Below are 18,394 nucleotides of genomic sequence, written 5' to 3'. Positions count from 1 at the left end.
CAGATTGTCTAGCCTTTCACACAGGCAACTGTAACTCAGCATAGCTGGTAGGCCTTCACTTTCTTAGTTTCCTCCCTTACCTTCAGGAAATTTTCTTTTGTTTTATTTAAATAATAGGGGAAAATACATCTATTCCTTGACATGATTAATAGATGCTTGATGCACACATATATGGAGAGGGGTAGCACACTAATATGGATTTAGGGATTGATGTTGAAAAGGCCCAGTTAGAAGATAAGTACTATGAATTTAATCCAATTGTATTTGAATCCACACCAATTTTCTAATGAGCATAGAGTATATCAAAAATAATTTTAAATTGGATTGATTAAAAAATATCATATAGAGTTTTCTGGCCATGCATGAGTTTTAGGTTAAGACACTGGGTAGCTGGGATGTCTACAATATCTGGGTTTATTGGCTACTACTACCCAATAGTAACCATCTTTTCTATATGACAGTGAGAGTGTGGGACAGAACTGCGATGTCTCTATTTCTAGCACTTGGTGACTACCCTACTGAGATCCTGAGACTTACATGGTCAGTTACAAAGCCTTCTTGTATGACAGTCCTCACATCCTGTCTACATGTACTCTGTCCCAAAGTTTTTAGTAAATTTGTAAAAGTCTGCTATATTCTAACCCACAATAGCATGGGGTTAGTATTTCTGTTATGACATTCAAGTTTTTCATCGAAAGAGTTGTTTCAGACCATCTTTGTTCATAGTATTTGGAATAGTGCCTCATAGCCAGGAAGCATCTGTTGATGTGGTGAGCATAGACCTGCTCTTCCCCAGTCTGTAAGGAACAGGAGCAACACTGCATCATGGAGATCTGGAGGCCACTGTGTGAGCATCCAGAGTTCTCTTAATTCAGTGCTCACACTTCTTATAGGCCACAGAAAGTCTTAACTACATGATCTCTAGTTGGCCACTGTAAAAGACATACCCTCAGACTGTATCAATAGTGGCATGTTGCATGTTACCTTTTAAAAAGTAAGACCTTAGTCTGTTTATAAGGCTGTTCGCAACTGCTAAGTCAGCCTCTAGGTCATTGATTCTCAGCCTGCAGGTTGAACACCCACAGAGGTTGCATATCCTCCCACATACCAGATATTTATTTACAGCATGGCTCATAGCAGTATCAAAATTATAGTTGTGAAGTAGCAATGAAAATCAGTTTATGGCTGGGGGGGGGGGGTCACCACAATATGAGGAACCATATTAAGCGGTGGCAGCATTGGGAAGTTTGAGCTCTAGATGATAAAAATAGATAAAGTTTGAGGACTATTTTTTATGTTTGTTAAAAAAATATTTATTTTATTATTTGTTTATGCATGTCTTGTGTCTGTATGTGAATGGGTATGCGGGTCCCTGCAGAAGCTGGAAGAGAATGTTGGATCACTTGAAACTGGAGTTAGACGTCATTGTGAGTTGCCCAAAAGAGGTGCTGGGACCCAAACTCTCATCCTTAGCAGCAGCAACGGGCACTCATAACCACTGGGATATGTCTCCAGTTCCAGGCACTGTTTTGCTGCTGTTGTTGTTGTTGTTGCTGCAAATCTTCTTCCTAACTTGATGTAATATAATGACTCAATAACCAAGGACTTGAAAAGTCTATATGAGCCGGGCGGTGGTGGCGCACGCCTTTAATCCCAGCACTTGGGAGGCAGAGGCAGACGGATTTCTGAGTTCGAGGCCAGCCTGGTCTACAGAGTGAGTTCCAGGACAGCCAGGGCTACACAGAGAAACCCTGTCTCGAAAAACCAAAAAAAAAAAAAAAAACCAAAACAAAAAAACCAAAAGTCTATGTGACAGAAGACTGGGAAGAAAAACAAAAGAGGTACAATTATAACATTTATATTTGATTAAAGATTCATTGTTTATTTATTGTTCGTCTGTATGTGTATGTCCCTTTGTGAGTTATATCCACCACCACATGTATGCAAGTGTTAGAGGAGGCCCAAAGAGGGTGTCAGGACCCTAGGAACTGGAGTTATTGATGGCTGAGCGGCGACATGTGGGCACTGGAAACCAAATCTGGGTCCTCTGCGAGAGCTGTAAACCCTCTTAATCAGTGAGCCATCTCTCTAGCCCCAGCAGATGGATTTTAAATAAACAAAACACAGTTAAACATAATGATACTAAAATAGTAGGTAGCAGTTCAGGGCCAGAGTTTTGACCTAGACCTCATATATTTAAATGAACCCCCAACCTGTTAGCTGTATAACCTTGGGTAAATCACTTAGTCTCTCTGTGCCCGCTTCTTTGCCTATACAGTCAGGATAATAATGGTACCTGCCTCATTAATGGCAAGCTCAAAGAATTAACTCATACAAGGCATACAGCAGTCAGTGCCTGACACATAGGAGCATTGGCTATGCTTGCTGGTCCTGTAGGGTGTGGTGGCATCACTGCCCTCAAGGCAGACAAATGCTAATTTCAGACGGTTTGCAGTTCTCTTCTATGCTTGCTTTGAAGTTCTCCACTTCAAGTGAGTAATCTTTATGTCTTGACTCTTCCTCAAATGGTTCTTATACTTTCCTTGTAGAACTCAGAAGACCGAACCCTAAATTAAGGAATTATCTTTAAGCTCTTTAAAAACAGACTGCTCTTGTCTCACTCAGCAGACAGCATGGTTTTGTAAGCCTGGCTTGTGCAGTAGCTCTTAGTGACTGTTGCAGGGCCTGTGAGGTAGACAGCAGCAGGCCTCTGATTCTTGCAACTCCTCTCCTGACAGACTGGTGCCTGTGTACCTTAGAACTCTATGGCCTTGGCTAGCACTTTCTCTCCTCTCTGTGATCCAAAAGGATCTGCACCCCTCAAACAGGTATCCTTTCATGGATATGTGACCTGTGCAGCTATGTGGGTCTCCACACCTGATTTTCTACTCTATCTTGACATATTGACTCCTTAGTTTTAACAGAGGGCCTAGATTTTCCATTCTACACTGTGTTAATAACTGTATAGTCCCTCCCTTCTGTGTCCACTGTCCCCATACCTGGAATGCTCTTCCTGTCCACTTGGGACTGTCTGTTTTACTCTGAGTTTAGTTTCATTCTCATTCCTCAGAGAAGTAGTCAAAAGGAGAGCCAGGCACTATCCCTCCAATGCCACTCCTCCCTCAGCAATATACTAACTTAATAAATATATATTTATTTGTATGATTATGATTACAATATATTTTAATTGTATGATTATTGGCATGTCTAGGCCTACAGCATAGTGATAGGCAATAATTGCTGGTGTAAGGACTGAATGGGTAGATGATTTGAGTATGTGTATTTTGTCATTGCTATGGTTTTGTTGTTTTTAAAACAATGTATGGTTGGCTTGATATTGTTATGGAGTCCATGCTGGCCTATAACTCTCAGTGATCCTCCTGCCTCAGCCTTACAGATTCTAGAACTACTGGTATATACCCCCATAATGAATATGGGTGATTTTTAAAAAATACAGATATTGGAATACCTTTTTTTTGCCATGTTAAGAAGTAAGTGTGTGTGTGCGCGCGCGCTATTGGGTGAGTGTGTGTGATTCTCTCTCTCTCTCTCTCTCTCTCTCTCTCTCTCTCTCTCTCTCTCTCTCTGTGATTGTCTGTATGTGTGTGTGTGTTTATAGTTTTGCTTTTGAATGACAAAGAAGGAGAATTGATGCAGGTTCATGGCCAGCCTGAACTACATAAGTTTCAGGTCAGCCAGTGTTACATAGAAAGACTGCATCTCAAAAGCAGCAGCAGCAACAACAACAACATTCAACACTCCAAACCTTACATCTTAGCATCCTGTATGTTTTTACAAAGTTAGTACAATGCTGCTACGGTGCTTGTCGAGTTAAATATGAACAGAGAACAGTCTCCCCTTGACTCCCTGGTCATTCCAACTCTCTTCTCATTCTCTAGTTTCAAATACACTTGATTAGCTCACTCATGATGCCCAGCTGTTCTGGCTTCCTCTAGACCAGTTTTGGAACCATATCTGATTAATCTACTTTATGGAATCAAACCAGTACCATCCAACATATATTCAAATTTAATGCAATATAATCCAATTTGTAATCTTAATTTTTTGGACTTGATAGTCATTCTTTTATTCTCCAAACACTATACTGAAATTTCTTTTTTTGATTTACTTATTTTTACTTTTTATATAAATTGATGTTGTGCCTACATGTATATCTGTGTGAGGGTGTCAGACCACCTGGAATAGGAGCTACAGACAGTTGTGAGCTGTCATGTGGGTGCTGGGAATTGAACCTGGATCTTTGAAGAGCAGCCAATGCTATTAACCACGGAGCTCTCTCCAGCTCTTATACTTAAATTTCTCGGTGATACATTTCTAACCCAGAAGTCCTTTAAAGATGGAATTTCACTTGAGAGGTTATAGTAGATTTTGAGTATTTCTCCTAAAACAGAAATCAAAGCATGCAATATGGTATATCAACTTAAGATATTACTGCTTCTTAATTTTTGCAAAGTGAAAAAGAATTAGAATTTTAATAATTTAGCTCCAGATTGAAGATAACCAATATAGTCACAGAATTTTTATTGCTTAATTTAAAAGCAGACTAAATGTCTTCTTCCTCTCTTGGAAGTGCAAAGAATCCAAGAAAGAGATTTAAAAAACAATAAAAAATTCCACAGCATCTATTGCATTCTGGGAGTGAAGAAAAAAAACCCTAGCATTATTTATATAAATTAGTACAGTGTGGAGTCGAAACAGAAAGAAATAAGTGTAAGAAATAATACACAAAGAAGGGTGTTCTCAGCGAATATTCAGGCTGCAGAAGCTGTCCATCTGAGAGCTGATGAATCCCAGTACCAGGATATAAATCCCTTGCTTTAAGCTGTAAATCTTTTGGCTCACTTGTGCTCTCAACGCGGTTTTCTTTTTTTCCAGAAGGTTGTGACAGAAAGAAAATATATTGTTTTAGCTTGCGTCCTTAAGACTTTATGGAATTTTAAGCAAGTTTCTCCCAGAATTAAATCCCTTGCTTACCAACTTTAGAGACTATTTGACCTTTGTTTTTCTAGCTTGCCTAGAAAAATTAAAGTGAAGGTGTTCATATGGTTTTTTTATGCCATATATTGACAGGGATCTAAGGTTCATTATCTTCTGGTCAGGAATTAAAATAACTATATGCCCATCCATGAGTTGAGTAGCTCAGTTGGTTGTATATAAGTACACACAGACACACACACACACACACACACAGAGAGAGAGAGAAAAAAAACACAAAAAATGTTTTTTAAAAGAATAAAATATGGCCGGGCAGTGGTGGCACACGCCTTTAATCCCAGCATTTGGGAGGCAGAGGCAGGCAGATTTCTGAGTTCGAGGCCAGCCTGGTCTACAGAGTGAGTTCCAGGACAGCCAGGGCTACACAGAGAAACCCTGTCTTGAAAAACCAAAAAATAAATAAATAAATTAATTAATTAATTAATTAATTAAATAAATAAAAGAATAAAATATGCAGTGTGGCTAGAGCAGAAATTGTTTGTCCCTAACTCTTTGACTACATATCCTTGTCAGTAAAAAAATTAAATTTACCCCATACTTTCAGTGTATATATTCATTACATAATAAATTATGTCCCTCTACTATAATAAAATAGACACTAATATAGCTATGTTTAAAATATGGGATAAAAACTTCACAGGACAAATTGTCATGATCACTTTTTGATTTTTGCAAATTATGACATGAAGAAAATACAGATCAGAATTCAGTGGGCCACCAGATTCTTGCTAAGTGTTTTTGCTTAGTGCAGCAGAAAGCGACTGAAAAGTTCTAGGGAACATAATGCCTTATTTGCTTCTGAAAAAAAATTGCAGTGAAAATATTTCTAGAAGAGTGCCAAGACACCAAGACAAGGATGGATGTTATGTAATAGTCCTGCCGAGAGAAGCAAGGCGTGAACCAGGCCCTGCCGATGAAGCTTAGAGGGAGAAGCAAGCATAGGCTCTCACATATGTGAGTATCGGTGAAGGAGGAAGTCAAGGTCACTTCTGGTGAATGACATGAGTTTCCAGATAGAAGATGAACCATGGGAAAAAGCATGCTTGAGGGTAGGATGGGAGTGAGTACAGGATTCAAGTTTCTCATACGGGAACCACCCAAATGATTTTTAGCCTTTGGATATGTGGTTAAGTACAGTGGAAGCTCTAAATCAGTGTTTTAGGTAGGGTTACGATTGCTGTGATGAAACACGATGACCAAATCAAGTCGGGAAGGAAAGGGTTTATTTGGCTCACACTTCCACGGCACTGTTCACCATTAAAGGAAGTCAGGAAAGGAATTCAAGCAGGGCAAGACCTGGAGGCAGGAGCTGATGTAGAGGCCTTGGAAGAGTGTTGTCTACTGGCTTTCTCACTATGGCTGGCTCCTCCTGCCTCTTATAGAAACCACGAACTAGCCCAGAAATGGCACCACCCACAGTGGACTGGCCCTCCCCCATTATTGACTAATTAAGAGAATGTTCTACATTTAAATGGAGGCATTTTCTCAAATGAGGGTCCCTCATTACAGATGACTCTAGCTTCAGTCAAGTTGCCTTAAAACCAGCCTGCACAACCATAAACTATAAATCTGAACATTGCCAACATGCAGATAATGCAGAAATTCCTTTATTTCCAGAATTATTTATTAATAAGACAGTTTTATAATAGAAGTGCTAGGGAATTCAACAAAAATAATTTGTTTAATCTAAGATGACAGAAAAAAGAGATTAGAGATGGACAGGTAAGCAGATCTTATAAATGTACATCTCCTAAAGCTGCTGTAGCCTCCGGACCAGGCAGCTGATATTTAAATAGGGCAAAGAAAATGGAAATCAATATTTCAGGAGCTCTATTTATAGATACTTTAAGTATGCTACATTCTGCAAAGAACAGTAAACACCCCCAAATGGCCCACATACAATTAATCAATAATGGGTTCAGGAATCTGTCACAGGTGTGTGTATCTGTAGGCATTCGTAGTTAGGAAACCAGACATGTCAGAAGAGAGGGTAGCAAGTTCAGCGCCAGAGGTGGTTAGTGTGAGTTTGTAGGACCCTTGTTCTGGAGGGTCCCACGATGATCTCCTGGCTGGGGACAAGGTGAGAGCAGGGAGGGCTCACTACTGTCTCCGTGCCGCCTCCGGCTTGCGTTTCTGCTGTCTGTAGATCTCCGTCCAGACCTGATATGGGAGGTCGAGGCCAAAGGACACAGACTGCGAGCAGGAGGGGAGATTGCCTGGCCCTGTCGATGACCGGTCTCTCCCAGGTGTTGCCCCTGTCTCTCCTTGCTGAACCGATCCAGGCCGGGGCTGGGCCAATAAGGAGCCAACTAGCTGACAAGGAGGCAGCCTGGTGTCCCAGGCAGGTTCCGGGAGAGCCGGCGGGTTCTGAAGTGTTACAGCTCTTTACTAAGCCAGGAAGCGCTGCCGGCTAGGTAGCAGGGAAAGGCGGTAGATCCCTTGCCCAGTGTTAACAGCTCTGGAGCTGGCTAGCTGGGGAATAGGGAAGGGTCCACGACGGAAGCTCTCAGACAACAGGATGGTTCTTGTGTGCCAATGAAGGGAAATAGGAGGGTGTTTGGAGGTTTTGTAGATGTTGAATATGTTTAGGGTAGTCAGGGCCATCATTAATTGTACATTAGGGGGATAAGTAGTGGTTTGTTGTTTCTGGGGCTGGGCCTTCAGGGTCTGGTGTGTGCTTTCTATTATTCCTTGACCCTGAGGGTTGTGGGGAATTCCTGTATGATGGGCAATTTCCCAGTGTGCACAGAAGGTTTTAAATTGAGAGCTAGTGAAGGCGGGGCCGTTATCAGTTTTTATCTGTTGAGAAATGCCCATGATGGCAAAGGTAGAGAGCATATGGTAGATCAGCCTTTTTGAGTTTTCACCTGTCTGGGCTGTAGCCCATACAAAATGTGAGTAAGTGTCTATGGTGACAAAAACATATTTTTGTCTACCGAATTGGGGAATATGGGTGACATCAATTTGCCATAAGGCATTAGATTTGAGGCCTTGGGGATTGGTGCCCATGGTTTGTAAAGCTGGGGTGGTAATGAGGGATGCACAAGATGAGTTGAAGAGGGAACACTTAGTAAATTGGTTGCTGTAGCTTTGTGAGTTAGAAGAAATGCGTGTGTTCCTTTTCTCTGCCCTCTTACATTATTGTGATCCATGTTAGAAATTGTCTAACAGACTTTTATAGGCTCTGATGGCTTGTTAATTTTACTTCTTAATCTTGTAGATAAAGTATCATTGACTAATGTCCCATTTCTCTTATTGTTAAAAGCATAAAGAGTCATAGTTTGTGTTGCTGTCTAATGTGAAGGGGACCGAGGTGAAACCCACAGAATGTGATCTCTCTTTGGACATTTCTTGGCTTCTGTTCATTTCCTCTCTGGTCTTTTACTTTGCAAACTGTTGCAAACTGACCATTGTAACTCTGGTAACCTCTGACCCACTTAGTATCCAGATTGATAAATTCTTGCAGAAGTGACTAAAATCCTATCTTAAAAACCTTTTCAAGTCCCTCAAAATATATTTTATGTCTATTTTCTTCATTGAGTGATTGATATATGAAATGGAATGGTTTATTGATCCTAGAACCCAGAACATTTGCTTTGAAAAATATTAGCCTGAGTCTGTGGTGATTTGAATGAGAATAGTCCACATAAGCTCATATGTTTGAATGCTTAGTTACCATGGAGTGCAATTCTTTGAAAGGATTAGAAGAGCCATTCTCAACCTGTGGATCACAACCCATTTGGGGATTGAATGACTCTCTCACAGGGGTTGCATGTCAGATATCCTACATATCAGATATTTACATCATTATTCATAGCAGTAGCAAAATTAGTTATGAAGTAGCAATAAAAATAATGTTATGGTTAGAGGTCATGACATGAGGAACTGTGTTAAAGGGTCACAGCATTAGGCAGGTTGAGAACCACTAGATTAGAAGGATTGGAAGATGTGACTTTGTTGGAAGAACTGTATGTATCCACTGAGGATGAACTTTGATGGTTCAAAAGCCCATGCCAGGCCCAGTGAGTCTCTCTGCTCTGCCTGTGGGTCAGGCTATGGCTTCCAGCTACTGTTCTAGTACCATGGTACTACCATGCTCCTGCCATGCTCCCAGCCATGACTGTATCCTCTGAAACTGTAAGCAGGCCCCTAGTTAAATCCTTCTTTCATGTGAGCTGCCTTTGTCATGGTGTCTCTTCACAAGCCATACGACAGTGACTAAGAAAGAGTCCTATCAGCTTTTTACTTTAACATACTAAGCAGGGATTAATATCACCATCTTTTACATACATTCATAATTTTAAATTATTGTAATATTAGGAGGTACCATGGCTTGAACTTAGGGCTTCATTCGTTCTAGGCTATCACTCTGCTATTGAGAGATATTGTTTTTTATTTGTTTTGAGACAGGGTCTCAGTAAGTTGTTTAGGCAAACTTTCAACTGTCTCTGTAGTCCAGGCAAGTCTTGGACATGTAATTTAGGCCTGTGCCACCATGTCTGGTTTGATATATTTTTTTAAAAATATCTTTCAATTATAAAAGAAATAGATTTCTCGAGCTATTCTGTAAATAGTTTTTACAAATGACTGGCCCAGTGTTACTTCTTAAAATAATTTACTTATTTTCATTTTGTGTATGTGACTACTTTAATACATGTATGTATGTTTGTCACATGCATTGCTTGGTACCTGTCAAGACAAGGAGAAAGCATCAGATCCCCTGGAATTGGACTTAAACAGATAGTTATAAGATACCATGTGGATTCTGGGAATTAAATCCAGGTCCTCTGCAAGAGCTCTCAATCTCTGAAGCATCTCTGCACCCCTCAGTGTTACTTTGAGCACAGGAGAAATGGTATCTTCTCATTGAAGAAGGAAGTGTACCCAAAACAAGCATAGCGAGAATCCTCTTCACTGAGGTGCTCCTCCCTCACTGCCTTTCACAGGACAAATTTCCTCTTGCTCTACCTTGTACCTGTTGATCATCTGTAGATTTGTGGTAATTAGACACATGTCTAGTTTTTAAGCCTCCCAGGGAGCCCTGTCTTATGTTGTAGGTGGAAGAGGAAAGGTACAGAGATGGGCTGTTGAGGACTCCTGTCTGCACATTTCTGACCGTTCAGCTGCACAGCCTGCTGCGTGCTGCCTCTTGTCATTGTTCTCACGTGTAAATTCTGAGTAACTTGCCTCTGAAAAGGCTTAAGTGCTGGCATTTCTAAGTTATCACTCTAAAGCTGTTAGGAAAAGTTTTGACCTGAAATAATTCCACACATTTTTAACACCAGTTAATGCTGATCAAAAAACAACAAAAGTGGTTAGCATGGTGGTTTAGCATTTAAAGGCACTTTTGATCCCAGGGACCCCTTGGTGGAAGAAAGGAAAAAAACAATTCCTGCAAGTTTTCCTTTGATCTTAGACATGAAGCTTCTTTCCATCTCTCTCTCAAAATGAATCAGTAAGATAAAAATAAGTTTTAAATGCAGAAGGAAAAAGCAGGATATGGTAGCATTCATGTGTAATCCCAGAATATCAGGACTAAAGGCCATCATTGGTCACATAGTGGGTTTGAATACAGCCTGGGGTACATAGTGAGCCCCTATCTCTAACACACACACACAGCCAACAGAGGGAAGCAGACACCAGGATGTCATACTGCAAACCTTGCAGGCATCCTTTATTTATTGGCAGGTTAGCTAAGTAATTTGCAATGCAAATCCCATGTTGATCATAGACCACTCAAACCTGCCAGTCCCAGTTTGAAAATATCCTGCTTGTTGCGGTGAGAAGAGAGTATTGCTGACATTCATAAGTGAGATCCATGGAGCCAGGGATGCCTGGAAGTTGGGTGGGATATGCACAAAGCTCATCCTACCTGCATGTGGGTCAGGGGTAGAGTGCTTGCCTAGCATGGGCAAGACCTTGAATCCTGAACTCAGCATCTGCGGGTGTAAACAAAAGATCATGCCATTTACATTGTATATGCCGGGCTGAAAATCTTCACATGTATATTATCATGTGTTTCTTTTTCTCTGTTAATATTTTTCTTTAAGATAACATAGCGGATGCATTTTTGTTTCTTAAGATATCTGTTGTTGGGGCTGGAGAGAGTACTGATTGCTCTTCCAGCAGACCCGTGTTGAATTGCCAGAATCAAGATAGAAGCTCACAGCTATAACTCCAGTTCTAGAAGATCCAAGGTTCCTTCAGGAGGGCACCAGGCACATTCATGATACACAGATGTACATGCAGGCAAAACACCCATACATAAAATAAAATAAAATAAAATTGATTTGGTTGTCTAATTAGTAACTATCCCAAATTTAAGATCTATGATGTTGGGAAGCACTTTAATTCCTAAACATGCAAAGATTGATTGCATTTATTGATAGGGAAATTTAACTAAATCATAATTATAAGACAAATATATATTTACAGAGTTTTCCACTGTGTGATATGTGTGTGAATGTGCATGCTACCACACTGATGTGGAAGTCAGAGGACGGCTTTATAGTGTCAGTCATTTGTGGAGCCTCTGGGATTTGAACTTAGGTTTCCAGGCACCTCTACCCACTGAGCCATCTCACTGGCTTAAAAAAACATTTAATTCAAAATTATACTATACATAAAATTTAGGCCAGCTAATGACTCAGAAATTTGGGCTAGTGGATGACTTGTTGGGTAAAGGTTTTGACACCAAGGCTGAAAACTTGAGTTTGATCCCTGGGACCCACACATGGTAAAAGGAAAAAACCAGCTCCCACACATTGTCCTCTGTCCCCACAAACACTGGGGGACACATGTGCATGCATACACACACAATAAATAAACTGTGATATAATTTATAAGAGCCACAATACATGTGAAATTCAAATATTAATAAGTGATATAGAAAATAGATAAAATAGCAAAATAGATAATAAAGCAAAAAGACAAAAGAAGGTGAAATCTTTCATTAGTAAATTCAAGACCATTACAGCAAGTTCATTTGGAATGAATAGAAAACAATTTTAAACAGTCAAACTGTTTGACTACATCTAAAACTGAGAAATACACTCTTTCTGATGTACCCCATGTGCTGTGGGTACCCACACCCATGCCTGTGCATATGAGGCTCACAGGCTGACCTTACATGCCTCATCTGTTACTTTATTTTTTGAGATAGCATCTCTCACTGGACCTAGAGCTCACTGATTGGCTAGACAGACTGTCTTAGCAAGTCTCCAGGATCCTCCTGTCACCACTTTCCAGTTCTGGGATGGTTGCCACCCAGAACTTTGTTTGTTATTCTTCTTAAGTGTTGGTCATACAGGCTCAAGTCCCATGCTTATGCAGCAAGCACTTTACCCACTTGAGTCGTCTGCACAGCCTCAAGAAATACACTATTAAATGAGAGAGAGAGAGACAGAGACAGAGACAGAGACAGAGACAGACAGAGACAGACAGACACAGACAGACAGACAGACTGTGGAGAGTGATGGAACCTGAGTGTACATATTAAACATTCCTAATCTGGAATGCTCCAAAACTTGAAGCATTTTTAGTATTGACTAACAGAAGTAGAAAATTCTATACCTGATTTCATATGGGGAGTCAAAACACAATACAGGGTTTATGCAGAGTGCAGAGCAGTAGCTGTACAACATGAAGACCCGAGTTAGATCTTGGCACTCTCTTAAAAGCTGAGCATGGTCGTACACCCACCTGTAACCCTAGCACACCAGGGAGTGGACACAGTAGAATGTGCTGGGCTTCTGTCCATCCACCAGTTGAACTTTAGGTTCAGTCAGAGACACCATCTTAAAGGAATAAGGCTGAAAGTGACAGAACAAGACACTGATAACCTCCTCTTGCCTTCACAAGTACATGTAGAAGTGTGAACACTCTCATGTGCACACACATGCTCACACAGAAACCTACACACGTGCTATAACTGTTTAAATCATTTTCTAGTTAGTATATAAGGTGTATATGGAACATAAATGAATTCAGTGGTTATACTTGGATCCTGTCTCCGAGGTACTTCTTTACATATTTGCAAATATCCAGATTTCAAAATCCAAAGCATTTCTCAGCCTGCACATTTCCTGTAAGGAACACACAAGCTATATTCTTTTGCAATCCTCCTCTCCAATATCTCTGACTGAGACTAGCGTGATTGATGTGGAAAGAAAGTAAGACAGCTGTGTGATGACTGCTCTGTAATGCTCTTCTACCAGCTCCCTACCATTCCCCTCGGCCTTAAACTTACTAGACTCCCTTCTTTCTCATTTCCTGATTACAACGGAGTATGACATACTCTCATCAGTAAGTGGCAGGTGAGGGCATTAGTACCAGCAGTGGAGTTAAAGGTTCCTAGGTGGTTTTGAATTTATACCCACTAAGCAGCAGCATCTGGGAAATAAATGAAAAGGCAGTGTCCTTCAAAATACTGGTCATCATATCATTTTAGAGCAGTGTTTCTCAACCTATGGGTTGTGATTCCCCTCAGGGGGTCACATATCAGATATCCTGCATATCAGATATTTACATTATGATTGATAACAGTAGCAAACTTACAGTTACCCAGTAGCAATGAAATAATGTTATGGTTGGGTCACCACAACAAGAGGAACTGTTTTAAAGGGTTGCAGCATTAGGAAGGTTGAGAACCACTGTTTTAGAGGGTGTGAAAGACATTTTAAAAATGGAAGGTAATGAGACTATAATGAAAATGCCTGTGGATATTGCTCATTTCTGGATGCAACTTCAGAAATCCCATAGCCAGTGTAATGAATGATGTGAAGAGAAAGCCCAAAGGGACCACATGAATTTGCACTTCAGCTGGACCACATGACCTTTAACGGTCATTTACTCTGTCTAGTTTCATCCTGGCATCTGTAACACGAGGTATAACTGTTTATAGTTTATTTTATAATCACTCTTTCAGTCGGTTATAGGAAGAGGAAGGGTGGGTTTTCTTTTTTCAATTTTTAAGTAGCATGCACAGTAATGGATTTAATTCTGGAATGTTCATACAATTGTGTCATTCTTGCTTTTAGCAAACATATAAAGACTCTGCTGACTTCTGTTTGTAAACATTTAATGGTACAACTAATAGCACTTAATGTATTGTTTTAGTTCCCTCTTGATACCATGGTAAATCACTAAGTTAAGCAATTATAAGGACGTGTGTATTACAGATTTGTGGGTTAGAAGAAAACATGAGTGTCACTGATCCAAAATGAAGGTGTTCTCAGGATTGTGTTCCTTTAGGGAGGTCTATTTCCTTGCTTTCTCTAGCATGTAAAGGCTGCTCACATTCCTTTCCTGGGAGAGTTCTGCTTCCCAAAGCCAGCAGCAGCAGTAGATTAGCCCGTTGGCAGTAGTCACATCTCAGTGAAGTTGGCAAAATTCTCTTTTAATGATTCATGTAATTACACAGGGCCTACCCAATAATCTAAAATATTTCAATCTCAGAGTCCTTATACTTAGTCACATTTGAAAATCTATTTGCTTTGTACTGTAAAACAACATATTTACAGGTCCTAGGATAAGCCTGTAGTCAGTTTTGAGTAGCTATTTTTCTACTTCGACTTCTGTTTCCAAGTTGATTGCTTTCTTATTTTTTAAAGTTTATTAAGAGGAAAAGCAATTTTTAAAAAGTGGCATTAGCATCAGCCAGACTGGGAAGCATTTCACCTGTGAGGTGGCCGTATCCACACCTGGGAGCCTAGAACAGGTCGGGGGATTGTTTGGCTGCACCCAGAACTTGGCCACATTTGTTCAGCTTCATCATCCTAAAAAAAAAGGTTGACAAGTGGCCAGACAGTCTCTAAAGGTCCCTCCAGCTCTGTTTAGCTACTGTATAAATAGATATTTACTACATCAGTCTCTGTGTCAGGCCCAAGTACTGTGAAACATGTCTCTAACATGGATGATTTAAAATATTGGTTCTGTCTAACGATGCTGTCCCCCAGAGTGTAGCCGGCATCCAGCATGTCAGCTTTCAGCTGGATGTCTACACAGTTGCTGCTGTAGCCCTGCCAGACCTGGAATCCAGTTCTACTTTCCTGTTGTTTTAAAATTCCTAAAATATAGCTTGGAAGATTAAATTTGAGGTCTTGATAAGCAAAGCCCTATACCTCAGAGTTGTATCTCCAGCCTTTCTAGAGTGACATTTTGAAATAATAAGTGCTTGTTGTCAGCTGTACTCATTCCCTGAATCCAGCCAAACAGGAAGTTCTGGAAAGGCAGAGTGGTGTTCAGCTGGTGGAACAACGCACACCCAACCATTCAGCCCCAAAAGGAGTGCTGATTCTTAATAAATTCTTCAAGTGCGGACCTCCAGTAAATTGATTTTACTTAAGGGGATAAACATACGGTTGAGACAATAAATTCTTTCAATTTTAATACTGTTTAGTTGACCTTTTGTTCTTTTAATGAAAACTACATACTGAAGAGGTTTTCTTTAATTCCTTTCTAAAGTAAGAAAATTTGCAAATTTCCACATTCCATTCCCTAAACAACATAATTGTATTTATTCCTGAAGTGTAACATGAGAATGTGAAGGCACCGTTTTCTTGATTACCTCACATATTCCAAGAGCCTCACAGGAGCCCTGCTGACTTTCCCGGTTCATCCCCACCCCTTCACATTGTGCCACTTACAGGTGGAGGTTTGCTCTCGCCCCACAGCACTAGATAAATAAGCTTGGAAGGTCTCCTAGCAACATATTGCTCTGGGAACCTGTTCTCCTTCCCTAAAGAAAATGAAGCCAAACATGTTAGTGTCTCAGCCAGATGGGGAAAGGATTCACTTCCTGAGGGTGTTTAGTACATTTTTAAACATATAGATAGATAGATAGATAGATAGATAGATAGATAGATAGATAGATATAGATATTTGAAAGTGTTAAATGCTTTTTTTATTTTTTCTGCATTGAAATGAAACTCTTCGTATGAACAGTAAGCTTGAGTTTTACACAGCAGATACATGTTAATAGTTTGAAGACTTTTCAGGGAATAAGCCTGCTTTACATTACTGATCAATGGATCCACCGTAGAACTATATTTAAAATACATTCACATGGGGCTGATGCTTCACCTAGTCCCTGGTTAGGAAAGACTTCTGATTCACTGGAGACTGCTGCTGGAGTCTACTCCCTTTAACAGGTCCCTTCATGCCTCGTGCCCTGTACCCTGCATCCTGTTAACTGCTGAAAACCAGACTTTTTCCTGCTTTTCCATAGCTCAGGGCAGTCTCAGCACCAGTGATATGCTACTTGATCTTGAGAATCTGTTTTCATTTTTCTGAATGAATGATTAACATGTAGAGAACTGAAAGGAAAACGTATGGGGGGAGGGGGGACCATGAAAATCAAAAAGAAATGTTTAGCTATCACAGGCAAATGGCACTTTGCTTTCTGTTCAGTCCAGTTGGTCACAGTGTGCTAGGGGAAGTCACTGTTGATGGACTAATGGAGGGTTAGTGAGTCTCATGACAAGATTCAGCAGTGGCTTTGCAGTTCAGTCACACCCTGGAGAATGTCCTTCCTTGATTGACTGGAAGATATTGCCCTGAGAGCCAGGTGAAAGTTCTCATAATGTAGTTATTGAATAGTTTGATCTGTGTATCAGATTTGGACCATGTTTGTGAAAATTCGTAGTTGTGGTCAAAAGCAGATCACTGCAGTACATCACAGTGCTCGGGCTGATGAATACCAGGTAATCAGAAAGAAAGAACAATGTCTGCCATCTGCTAACAAACCTTCTGGCCTGATTACAGGAAATTGAGATTATCCTCACCCGAGAAAAGCCTGTTTTCATTTGAGTTCTTTTTGACCCTTCTATTTTCTAAACGTTGTATAGTGAACTTAACAGGAAGCAACTTGAGGCTTAGGATGAGCCCTACCCTTTCATAAGTATGGTGTCTGCAAAGAGGATAGACTTATTTATACTCCTTGCTTTGGCTGATTCCTCAAGAAGACAACAACATAGCATTTTATAGTCTTTAAAACAATCCAGAATAAACTTTTCTTTAAGTCTCTTTAGGATCTAGAATTAAGGGAATTATGATGTTTGAAAGAATTCTGTAGAGCTTAGATGTAGGTCAGTGGTGGAACACTTCCTAACACATGCGAGGCCCTGAGTTTAATCCCTAGCACCACTAAGAACATTATGTATTTTTTGTTATACAGTGTTGAAATAGACATGGAACAGAATGGAGTCCATACATTAATTTTTACTGAGTATGTTTTTATTAAAACTATCTACTGACCAAGCAGTGTTTTAGACACATTAGCTGTTCCATCATTTAATTCTCCTAATAACTTTTACCTAGTAGAGATTTATAAGAGAATAACTGTGCCAAGCAGCTAAGTGTCTAGTTGTTGAAATATTACAATTCATAGATAGTTCAACACTGGTTTCTTTACTGACAAATTCTGTGGGCCATATCCTTTGTTGGTTCTTAGAATTCTAATATTGAAAGGTTATGATCTTTAGAGAAAAATGAGCAACTGTCTTTTTTGTTTTATTTTATAATAAGGTCTCACCCTCTAGCCCTGACTAGCCTAGAACCTGTCAGACCGAGCTGTTCTCAGACTCATGGAGTTCTGCCTGCCTCTACTGTGCCGCCACATACAGTTTAGCAGCTGTCTTTTGAAAATGACATAATTTTAGCAAAAAATAGATGAATTTTATTTTGCTGTTTTATTTGATATAATCATCTCAATCTTCAGGTTTCAGTGTCAGACTTTGCAGTTATCTTTATATATAAAGATAATTAAATTTAATAACATTAAATTTATTCACAAAATGTTGTGACATAGCAGTAGGTAGAACAGGGATAAACTTGACTATTTTTGTAGTATTGGAACAGAGCCACACACATTTGCTTATGTACTGACCATAGCACCTTTTGTCACAGTGGAGTTGAATGTTTCTAACCTCAGCTACATGGTTTACAAAGCCTGCAGTGTGTACTGCCCTGGCCTTCACAGGAAAAGCCTACTAGTCTTTATTCTAGAATCCTGTTTTTACCCCTCCCTTTGAGTTGGAAATGCTGCTTTAGAATACAAGAAACATAATTGGAAGACACTTTAAAAGTGTTTGTGATTTTTTTTTTTTTGTAACAAAATAAGGTTCTTATCTAACATGTTCTTTTCCAAACACTGCAGGTACCAACCAAAAAGCTGAAGAAATATGAAAAAGAATATCAGGCAATGCGGGAGAGTCAGCTGCAGCAGGAGGACCCGATGGATAGATACAAGGTATGGGGCACACTCAATACTTAGCAGGGCAATCAGGACTTGACTTACCCTGATTAAGCAGTTGTGGTAAGTTCGGCTTCCTCTGCTCAGCTCTAACCTGTTCAGACATTGACATGCTGACTCTGTGTG

General features: G+C 40.0%; 1 protein-coding gene across 8 annotated transcripts in view; it reads left to right on the top strand.

The window, feature by feature from the left end:
• The window catches only part of Rabgap1l (RAB GTPase activating protein 1 like), a 551,680-nt gene that overhangs the window by 495,158 nt on the left and 38,128 nt on the right, over positions 1-18,394 (top strand). For all 8 annotated transcript variants that reach the window (XM_034512812.2, XM_076941454.1, XM_076941456.1 and 5 more), the window contains one exon: positions 18,173-18,265. In XM_034512812.2, coding sequence (XP_034368703.2) covers positions 18,173-18,265 — 93 coding nt within the window. The remainder of the gene's footprint in view (positions 1-18,172; positions 18,266-18,394) is intronic.

The sequence above is a fragment of the Arvicanthis niloticus genome, chromosome 10 (genome assembly GCF_011762505.2).
Source record: "Arvicanthis niloticus isolate mArvNil1 chromosome 10, mArvNil1.pat.X, whole genome shotgun sequence".
Classification (NCBI taxonomy): domain Eukaryota; kingdom Metazoa; phylum Chordata; class Mammalia; order Rodentia; family Muridae; genus Arvicanthis; species Arvicanthis niloticus.
The sequence above is the reverse complement of the archived record's forward strand: the minus strand, read 5'-3'. Positions and strand labels throughout refer to the sequence as shown.